Source organism: Electrophorus electricus, chromosome 4 (genome assembly GCF_013358815.1).
Source record: "Electrophorus electricus isolate fEleEle1 chromosome 4, fEleEle1.pri, whole genome shotgun sequence".
Classification (NCBI taxonomy): Eukaryota; Metazoa; Chordata; class Actinopteri; order Gymnotiformes; family Gymnotidae; genus Electrophorus; species Electrophorus electricus.
In genome coordinates, this window is record NC_049538.1 from 2,590,789 (window position 1) to 2,601,684 (window position 10,896).

Consider the following 10,896-nt stretch of genomic DNA (forward strand, 5'->3'; position numbering starts at 1 on the left):
ACACACACAAACCCCGAAAAGGTTAGAAAAATCAAGTGCATTTAAACGCACCGCCGTTCCCTCTGCCAAAGACGTGCACAATGTCCCCACGCCGCCCCTGCACTGGGAAACACCCACCCACGTCACAGAAGAGCTCCACGCTTCCGTCCATTCATCGCCGAAAGGTACACGCGCGTCTCACCTACGAGCGCACCTCTGGCTCGCTCTGGAAGCTCGTGCTATGTCTGCCTGCCAGACACGTCGCTCTGCAGTACGTGAAAGTCCTGCGCCCTGGCCTCTCCGACGCGGAGCTGTCGGACGCGAGACTACGTTTTTCACTCCCACGTCAGATGTTTAGGATGTGATACTAGAACAGAGGAAGAAGAGGAAGAGACAAACAGCAGAAAATCCCCCCCACGGACCTGCCTCCTGGACCGCAAGTCCTTATTAAACGAGACATGGCATTACTAGGCTGACCACTACTACTACTAATAATGATATCATCATCATCATCATCAACAACAATAATAATAATGTTTAACAATCATTTTTATAAAACTTTATTAAACTAGATTCTGTCAACAACTTGTCACATTTTTATCAGTACACACAAACATTTTATTTGGAAATAACTAATATAAATACGAAATAATGTTTAGGATGGAATAAGGACACCAGGCGTTTAATCCTGAAACACTGTAAGATTTGACACAATCAAAGTCATATGTGTTTTGATATACAACAAAGGGACAACTCCGCTATCACATCATTATACTGGGTTCAGGGTCAGTCTGTAAAAGGTACTACGTTTCCACGTCCGTCAAAAGGTTACAGTCCTAGAAGGCACTAACTTTGTGCCGTGCGTCACATGATCACCCTACTAAAGCACAGGAGGTCTGTGTAATAAATGGTACAAAACAATAAAGAGGGGACAAACCAAGAGAAATCAAAAGCAAGTGTCTCGAGTGTCAATCTCACAACCTCACATCACCCCGTACCGCTGAAGTAGACTTCTGCTTCAAAGGGGCTCCTGCCAACGACGCCGATGATGAGGAATAAATCACTCTTCAGTCTTTGGCCTGTTTTCCTCCCACTTTCCGTTTCCTCTGGTTTCAGCCCAGATCGTTTACCATTAATTTGAGAGACAGACAGAGAGAGAGAGAGAGAGAGAGAGAGAGAGAGATTGTGTGTGTGTGTGTGTGTGTGTGTGTGTGTGTGTGTGTGTGTGTGTGTGTGTGTGTGTGTGTGTGTGTGTGAGAACATGGGGAGTAGTGGTGGATTAATGGGGTTCTTCCTCTCTTGGTTTGTACAGCAGTCATTCGTCTTCATTCAGCGCTCTCTCTCTCTCTCTCTCTCTCTCTCTCTCTCTCTCTCCCCCGTCTCTCTCTGGCTCATCTCCCAGCTGCCCAGATGCAAGCAATGTGCCTCACAAGAGAGACAGAGATAAACGGGAAAGAGAGAGAGAGGGAGAGAGAGAAGGAATGAAGAGTCCCTCGTTCCTCCTCAAAGCCGTGCCTGTGCTGGACTTTAAGAGAGTCTGGTGGAGGAGAGCGCTGAGGTCAGCGTCCTGCGTCCTGCATCGCCAACACCCCTCCGCCCAGTTTCTCCAGAACGTCTGGAAACAGCTGCATGTGTCTCTGAAGCCACAGAAAAAGCCCTCCTTAACCCCTCACAGGCAGTGGTGCGTGCGGAACCGGGACCCCGACACCCCAACTCTTCGGGGGCACGGAGGAGCCCCGCCAGCCCCGGCCCCGCCCCCCGTGGCTAACGCTCTCACCTTGCGCACTCTGCAGGATCCACCCTCTGTCCCCTCTGTCTGCAGCCGGCAGCTCGATCTGGGGCATTTTCTCACTGTAAAGCAGCTGCACGTGTGGGGTAGGGCCAGACGGTCTCCTGGGCAACAGGGAATCGGAGGTGACAACTGACGTGATCAGCGGTTGAGTAGGGCACATCCTCAAAGCAGGCATAAACAGGACGGTGATGACGGGACAACGAGGACCCGGCAGGCCGTCCGGGGCCCGTGGGCGGGGCGGGCGGTCAGCCGACGACGGCCCTGCGGCTGGTGACGAGGGCCGTCTGGCTCTCCCTCCGCCTCTCCTTCTTCTTCTCCAGCCGCACCTTCCAGCAGACCGCGCTGAGCGCAAGGAGGCCCAGGCCGGCCGACAGCAGCACCAGGCCGAAGTAGGAGATGGTGGAGCCGTGGGAGTTGAAGGTGTATGCCACAGCTGTGACCACCACGCCCGCGATCAGCACCACCACGCCGAACGGCACCGTGCACCGGTAGCAGGACAGCTCCGTCCCGCCCGTGGCGGCCGTCAGCTGGCCCTCGGTCAGCAGGGGGATGTTCACCACCGTGACCAAAGGAGAGGGGGCTGGCTCGTTGTTGTTGGTCTTGTCTGTGAGTGATCTCTCGGGGGCTGTCATGGCATCCTTAAGTGGCTCGTCTGGCATCGCTGGATCACGTTTTACACTTGGCTGAGGCACGAGCCACAGGATGGTCCTGCTTTCAGTGTTCTTCAAGCCCACGGAGCTGGCGGCGAGAAACAGGATATCGAACTTCACACTGCTGAATATATGTTGACATTGAACTAACGTGTAGCTTTTCTCCGAGAAGGATAGCTAAACAGGAGGTTATTTAGTTGTTTTATTTTTTCTGGAAGGATAAAAGCTCTCCGCGATAAACTCTGTCACACAAAACGCTAACGGGGCGAAAAACCGCCTTAACCCACGCGGATTCGGCCAACGAAGCACGAGCCGTCACTTTCTCAGGAGCGCGCGATATGACATTACAGACTAGTCCGTGAAATGCGAACAGCGTTCAACGCTCACAAGACGCTTTCTCTGCCTGTCCTGTCTGCACTCCTGCCAACGGGTCTCCCTTGAATTGGTGGTCTGACTCCCGGCCAATGCGTCATACAACAGGTTTAGTCGATTATCACAGTTTATTAATGAGCTTAGGTCGTAGACGGTGTAGCTTGCAGGGCACGGCCACACGGTGTACACCAATGTCGACTCCAAAGATGACATTTAACCGACATTTATTCGGGTCTTATAAATATATTTTTTTTAACAATAATGGAAACCCTCCATGTGTTTTTTTCTAGCAGTTTCTGTGCATCATTACAGTTTAGTTGAGGGTGACTGCTTTTGATTTTTCTACTCGGTGGGTTAAAAGCTAAACGTTTTAATGCATCCTAATAAACGGACGATTCAGGGCTCCAGCCGGCACGGTAATAACCTCCCGTGTTTCTAACACTCACTGAACATCAGAAACCAGGCGTGTGTATGAACATCTGATATCTGACACGGACACGCAGTCTCTCTTACCTCTCGTGCATTTTTCATAGCGCTCGCGAGCCTCTCAAATCGTCCCCGTGGACTTTGGCACTGGGCTGCTCCACTTCTGGACAAACTCCCCGCAGTAGCGCTGGTGGTGGAGAACGTCGAGGGAACCGCACGCCTGCAGACCCGGGCTGTTACAGGGGCGCGCGGTGCTGCTGGAATTCAACTCCCCCCATATTCTCCCGGAGTCCAGTGTGAGAGAGAGAGAGAGAGAGAGAGAGAGAGAGAGAGAGAGAGAGAGAGAGAGAGAGAGAGAGAGCTTGATAAAAAACTCGCATCTGAGAGTTTCTGCACCCAGTACAGACGAGAGGCAATAAATAACAGCTCGAGTTAAATCCAAGGCTTAATGACGTAAGAGCTCCCGCCCCTCCAGCGAGTAGTTAAAAAGTACTTTTACTGCATGTATGGTTAATACATATAAACACTGACCATAAACATAATTATCTAAAGTTTATATAAAACGGAGGTAGGCAGAGTTTCAATATCGCAGTGTTATGTAATTTAAACTTAACTGTTGTATCCAGATTCCACAAGATTATTACAACAGATGTTTATTTTATTTTATAGAGAGAAGAGTGTGCTATAAAGACTATCTGTACACATTTAAACAAATCTGCGTTTTTAGTTTATTGAATTGTCAGACTCTCTGATTTTATTCTCCACTTACCGTCTAAATCACATTATAGAGGTTTGAAAATATCACAGTTTTCATATCACCTGCTCAACACACAGACACACGAGGTTAGGTTTACTGAAGTCCATGAAATCGAGGTGTCCTAATCGGACAGTTTGACTCAGTCACCTGAGGATCAGTTCAAATGATAAATTAAGAAATTATTTAAAAATAATGACTCAGGATATGCAACAAAGCAAAAATTTCAGCCAGTGCTACTAATTCATCAACATGCACAAACCTGAACATGATATAAGGGTAGTGTGTGTGTGTGTGTGTGTGTGTGTGTGTGGACGTGTGGACACACTTGCGCATGCGAGATCGAGCTGTATAGGAGGGGCATGTTTACCTAAATCCTGCGTGCTGCCCTTAACGGGAGCGGCCTGTGCGCCGGACCTCCAACCCCCCGCAACCCGATACACGGCGCTGCTGGGACCCTTCTTTTTCCTCTCTCAGACCCCTCTCCAAAAGGAGAGACCACTGGTGCTTTCCAGTGGATAAAAATCCTGAACCAGAACACCACGGTACAGGATTGCCGGAAAGGGCGCTGCTGTGTCTGGCCTCCACGCTCCACGGGACAGGCTAGGCGGTCGCTCCGGCAGGCTGTCTGCGTAAGGTCTGCCGAGAGAGGCACTGTACCAGGGAACCCCCCCCCCCTCGTCTGGGTGGTGTGTGAGGGAACCCCCCCCCCTCTCTTGTCTGGGTGGTGTGTGGGGGCCTAGGGGCAGACATGTCTGCTTCTTCTGTGATTTGGACTGATTTCAGTTACACTTCTTTAGAAGTATGAGGCTATGTTGATTAAAAAAAAAAAGTCAAGAGATATGAACCAATTATAGCTTTTTACATGTCAGTGTTTAAATATTTCTTTAATTCCATATGAACACAGGTTTGTTTTACATGCAGTATTTCTAACAGATGTGTCTTTAAAATATCTACTCTCTTCACTGCGGAAATAAATGCTGTCATATGCAAACAAGCAACTCTGTGCCTGCCATTTTGACAGGAGGGTGTGAAACAAACCATATCATTTTATTATGTTTGCGTCTCGTCTGTTTAGAGTAAAATTAGGCACTTACTACAACTGTGTTGAGGCTGGTATGTAAGAGTAATTTGGCCTACATGAAGTGCAGTTTGCAAATTCTGTTAAATTGTTTCCTGATCGTTCACACACTAATGTGTCAATAGAATGCAATACAGAATAAAACTCAGGTTTCACCTGAGCCTAATGACTGGAGTTGGTGGTGGGCACCACCATCATGTACTCCCTACATGACTGCCTACCTGCTCCTGTCTGTAGTTTTACAACACTGCTTCAGTGGACGTGTAGGCATAGGACGTGTCTATAACCAGTATAAATCAAGTCGCAGAACGGGCTACAGGCACTAGGCGCCTGGAACAAGATACCGCGGCAGACATAAGACTTGGGTTCCTGTAAAAAGATACCAACACCGGCTGCAGATAAACAATCTCCATATCTGTGGCTCACACAATAATAAAGCGAGGCTATTGAAGGTAGTAGCCTATGATTATAATAGCCCTTTAACCTGTAAACAAAACCTGTAAATGTTTTATTTGACTTATTTTTTTACATTTCCTATAGCACAGAAAAACGACGCGTTTTAACCTTTATTCGCCACACACGAATCATACGCGCATTCGGGCGAGCGCACGCGCACGCACGCGCACGGGCACGCGTGCTGTGACGTGCCACGTAGGACGTTGGTCGCGGTCGCGTGACGGAGGCTCGTGCGTGAAACATGGCGCTGCTGTTCTGCGAGCGGGAGTTTCAGGACGCGTGGAGGGAGCTGGACAAGCCGCAGGTGGGCGACGGATGGGAGCTGTTCGCGCAGACCACGGGGGTGGACATATACCGACATTACGTACAGGTAAACCACACGGGGTGGACATGTACCAACGTTACGTACAGGTAAACGACACGGGTGGACATGTACCGACGTTACGTACAGGTAAACCACACGGGTGGACATGTACCGACGTTACGTACAGGTAAACGACACGGGGTGGACATGTACCAACGTTACGTACAGGTAAACGACACGGGTGGACATGTACCAACGTTACGTACAGGTAAACGACACGGGTGGACATGTACCGACGTTACGTACAGGTAAACCACACGGGGTGGACATGTACCAACGTTACGTACAGGTAAACGACACGGGGTGGACATGTACCGACGTTACGTACAGGTAAACGACACGGGTGGACATGTACCGACGTTACGTGCATGTAAACGACACGGGGCGGACATGTACCGACGTTACGTACAGGTAAACGACACGGGGTGGACATGTACCAACGTTACGTACAGGTAAACGACGGGGTGGACATGTACCGACGTTACGTGCAGGTAAACGACACAGGTGGACATGTACCGACTTTACGTGCAGGTAAACGACACGGGGTGGACATGTACCGTCATTACGTACAGGTAAACGACACGGGGTGGACATGTACCGACGTTACGTGCAGGTAAACGACACGGGTGGACATGTACCGACGTTACGTGCAGGTAAACGACACGGGTGGACATGTACCGACGTTACGTGCAGGTAAACGACACGGGTGGACATGTACCGACGTTACGTGCAGGTAAACGACACGGGTGGACATGTACCGACGTTACGTGCAGGTAAACGACACGGGTGGACATGTACCGACGTTACGTGCAGGTAAACGACACGGGTGGACATGTACCGACGTTACGTGCAGGTAAACGACACGGGTGGACATGTACCGACGTTACGTGCAGGTAAACGACACGGGTGGACATGTACCGACGTTACGTGCATGTAAACGACACTGGGTGGACATGTACCGACGTTACGTGCAGGTAGAAACTTTACATATGGAAGAAACTGTATGACACGACATGAAGTTCCATAGCTCGCTATCCTGTCTGACTAGGTAACCTGACCTAGCCAGTTTGGCTGCGTGGTTAACCGGCTAGACTGGAATAAGACAACTTACTGGTTATCCAGACTGGCTGACGATGAATTCCTGATGGTTTAGGAAAGGGAAGCGTTAACAAGCTACAGGCAATGAATCAAATACAAAAGATAAATAAACAAACAAACAAACAAAAATAATCACGAGTAGCTCATGAGCTAACTAGCTTTGTAGTGACACGCGAACGACCGAGTTCGGTACGTTCAGTAACACGCGAGGCAGGCCGTCATTCTCTCGTCGTTAGTGTAAAGGTTTAATGAATGGAATGGACCAGCAAGCCTAGACGTTGTGCTTAAAGGAATCCATAACCTGATTGGATTAAAGACCGCAGAGAAACTCGTAACGAGGTAAACATGGGAGCTTTAACGGAGCAGTGTTGGGGTGAGTAGTGTGTGTGGCTTGTGTGTGACTTCAGTGTGACATTTCTCGTCGTCCGCGGTGTGTCTAGCTGTATCTCTGGGACTGCAGTATTTTTCCTTCCCTACTGTCTCTGACCTTATCCTCCTTCACAGGACTCTGGACTGTACGAGTATAAAGTGTTCGGCTCGCTGTCCACCACGCCAGAGCTCTGCGCAGATGTCTACATGGACCTGGGCTACAGGAAACAGTGGGATAGCTATGTCAAAGGTAACTGCCAAGCAGAAGGGAAAAGTCTTCTCAGTCGCCTCCATGACTTTTAAACGAGGAAACGGCATCTTCACAGTGCCGCCATTACCTCACACACATGAGCTGTGCTGGAGTCCACCAGTGTGGTGAGCTGTCACCGTGGTGACGCACCGCTGGCATGACTGATGAGTGTTAACAACAAAGCATACTCAACCACACCTCAGAAATGTGAACTACCCCAACTAGAAGGACACGTTGCTTACCCTACATCTTCCCCCTCAGCTCTTTTTATCTTAATTTCAGTACAAAAAAAACTTCTCCATCTTAGATCTCCAGCGTCACACTGTAGCCAGTGGGACTGTGTGTGAGAGTGCTGGTTTTGATTTTTTTTTGTCTTAGAGCCTCTTTCTTGAACATTCACTCGACATTTCCTTGGTAACCATCCTCATAAGCCCTGTGAGTGTTTAGTCTTAGTGTGTGTTGGTGTATGGTAGCTCTGTAGGTTATAAATGAAACTTCTGAACTTTATTAATCCTGCCTGAATTATTGATCACACACCTAATATTCCTGACCTTATTCAGTTAATCGCTTCATGGTAGAATAAATAAGCTAATGACGCACGATGTTGAGGAAATTAGTATTTGAGTGGAATAACATTTTGTGGCGGAGGGAAGGGAGGAGAATTCCAGCATCTTTCGTCAATGTTCTTTACAGACATTACTGTTGTTTTCCAGACCAAAGTGCCACTAACCACGCTGAAGGACCCGTCAGCCTGAGGACAGCTGTCTTGTGCCGAGGGCGAACTGTTTAGTGATGTGCTCTTTATTGCGGGAAGTCACGCGTTTTAAATGATCTTTCAGCTCTTTCTTTTTGTCCCTCTGTTCATTTTACAGATTGTTTGTATAACTGCTGAGCTGTTCAATCACTCGTTGACTTTGCTGGTCATTTGTTTAAAAGGTTCCTGACTTGCTCGCAGCAGTTTGGCTTCTCATGGGCATCGTCCAGCTCTGTGGATCTTTGGTGCTTGTGTTCCAGATGGGCGCTCTGCTTTGTCTCCTTTGTGCCAAAGATTTGTTTCCCTTCAAAATTTCAAAAGAAGCCAAACTAAGGGTGTGGATTTCCTTCAAATGCAAACAAACTCACTGTACAATCACATGTGCTTGTACGGGTGGGAGGGAGAGAGTGTGTGTGTGAGAGAATGAGAGAGTGTGTGTGTGAGAGAATGAGAGAGTGTGTGTGTGAGAGAATGAGAGAGTGTGTGTGTGAGAGAATGAGAGAGTGTGTGTGTGAGAGAATGAGAGAGTGTGTGTGTGAGAGAATGAGAGAGTGTGTGTGTGAGAATGAGAGTGTGTGTGTGAGAGAATGAGAGTGTGTGAGTGTGTGTGAGAGAGTGAGAGTGTATGAGAGAGTGAGAGAATGAGTGTGTGTGAGAGAATGAGAGTGTGTGTGTGAGAGAGTGTGAGTGTGTGTGAGAGAGTGTGTGTGAGAGAGTGTGTGTGAGAGAGTGTGTGTGAGTGTGTGTGTGAGTGTGAGAGGGAGGGAGTGTGAGGGAGGGAGTGTGTGTGAGAGAGGGGGAGTGTGTGAGAGAAAGAGAGTGTGAGGGTGAGAGTGAGTGTGAGAGTGAGTGAGAGAGTGAGTGTGTGTGTGTGAGAGAGCGAGTGTGTGTGTGTGTGTGTGTGAGCGATTGCGTGTGAAGGAGAGTGTGAGGGAGAGAGGGAGTGCATGTGAGCGGGAGAGAGAGGGAGTGCATGTGAGCGAGAGAGGGAGTGTGTGCATGTGTGTGTGAGAGAGTGCGTGTGTGTGTGAGGGAGAGTGTGTGAGAGGGAGAGTGTGAGAGAGTGTGTGTGAGGGAGGGAAAGGGAGAGTGTGTGTGAGAGAGAGGGAGAGTGTGTTGTGTGTGTGTGTGAGAGAGGGAGAGGGAGAGTGAGAGAGGGAGAGAGTGTGTGTGTGTGTGTGTGTGAGAGAGAGAGAGAGAGAGAGAGAGAGTGTGTGTGTGAGAGAGAGAGTGTGAGTGTGTGTGTGTGTGTGTGAGAGAGTGTGTGTGTGTGTGTGTGTGTGAGAGAGAGTGAGAGAGAGAGAGGGAGAGTATGTGTGTGTGTGTGTGAGAGAGAGAATGTGTGAGAGAGGGAGAGTGTGTGTGTGTGTGTGTGTGAGAGGGAGAGTGTGTGTGAGAGAGTGTGTGTAAGGGATGGAGAGAGAGGGAGAGTGTGTGTGAGGGAGGGAGAGAGAGAGGGAGAGTGTGTGTGAGAGAGAGAATGTGTGAGGGAGGGAGAGAGGGAGAGTGTTTGTGTGTGTGTGTGTGAGAGGGAGAGTGTGTGTGAGAGAGTGTGTGTGTAAGGGATGGAGAGAGAGGGAGAGTGTGTGTGAGGGAGGGAGAGAGAGAGGGAGAGTGTGTGAGAGAGAGAGAGAATGTGTGAGGGAGGGAGAGAGGGAGAGTGTGTTTGTGTGTGAGAGAGAGAGTGTGTGTGTGAGAGAGAGTGTGTGTGTGTGTGTGAGAGAGAGTGTGTGTGTGTGAGAGAGAGAGTGTGTGAGAGAGAGAGAGGGAGAGTGTGTGTGTGAGAGAGGGAGAGTGTGTGTGAGAGAGAGAGAGAGAGAGAGAGGGAGAGTGTGTGTGTGAGAGAGAGAGAGAGAGGGAGGGAGAGAGGGAGGGAGAGAGGGAGGGAGGGAGGGAGGGAGGTACAGTTGACTCCAGCAAGTCTGTGCATTTCATTGTTGCTATCTGAGGGGGGAGGGGGGAGGGGGGCATTTGTTGTTCAGGGGTGTGTTCATCTGTGCAGGGCCTGGATCTCCAGTGTCTAATTTTCAGCATGTTCCTAGATGTCACCTGCTTCTTTTGGGACTTCTATAATGTCATAAAATGTAACCCTTTTTCTTCTCCAGAAGGTACTGACATTACTCTATTAACATACACTCTACCTCTTACAAATATAACTTATCACACCGATGGACTTGGAATGGACATCTCTGAAGTAAAGCGCTGATTAAATGATTAGCACCTCTGCATCCTGCTCGCTGCTGTCCTCCTCTGGTCTGTGGCACTGCTACACCCTCGCACTGGTTACCGTTACCATAAATCTTTTCTCATGTTTCCAAATGAAAGCCCTCCATTGTAGCTCATCCTAAGTGGTGCTGTGGGTGAGTGTACTGGTCTCCTCTTTAGTTTATCACTCTTTTCTGTTGGTCCTGTAATTCTTGTTTTAAGCGGACGGATCTGAGCCCCCGTGAGTGCCTGAGCAAACACCAGCGTCTAAAGTCCCACTGTGGTCCTCGTGGACGGACGGAGCTCCAACCCCTACCCCCACCCAGGGTGTTTGTACAATTCGGGG

At 49.3% G+C, this 10,896-nt stretch overlaps 2 protein-coding genes across 3 annotated transcripts in view; one reads left to right on the forward strand and one right to left on the reverse strand.

Moving 5' to 3' along the window:
- Nucleotides 1–515: 515 nt before the first annotated feature.
- Nucleotides 516–10,896, reverse strand: part of tmem100a (transmembrane protein 100a) — a 13,634-nt gene continuing 3,253 nt past the window's right edge. Inside the window, exons 1-4 of one of the 2 annotated variants that reach the window (XM_035525207.1) lie at nt 3,989–4,225; nt 3,307–3,500; nt 1,757–2,509; nt 516–1,616 (exon numbers count right to left, since the gene is read on the reverse strand). In XM_035525207.1, coding sequence (XP_035381100.1) covers nt 2,017–2,509; nt 3,307–3,317 — 504 coding nt within the window. In that variant the 5' untranslated portion in view covers nt 3,318–3,500; nt 3,989–4,225 and the 3' untranslated portion in view covers nt 516–1,616; nt 1,757–2,016. Of the gene's footprint in view, nt 1,617–1,756; nt 2,510–3,306; nt 3,581–3,988; nt 4,226–10,896 lie in introns of those variants that run through there. The other variant, XM_035525206.1, reaches the window with a different exon arrangement.
- Nucleotides 5,744–10,896, forward strand: part of pctp (phosphatidylcholine transfer protein) — an 11,098-nt gene continuing 5,945 nt past the window's right edge. Inside the window, exons 1-2 of the mRNA XM_027031849.2 lie at nt 5,744–5,880; nt 7,477–7,591. Coding sequence (XP_026887650.2) covers nt 5,752–5,880; nt 7,477–7,591 — 244 coding nt within the window. The 5' untranslated portion in view covers nt 5,744–5,751. The remainder of the gene's footprint in view (nt 5,881–7,476; nt 7,592–10,896) is intronic.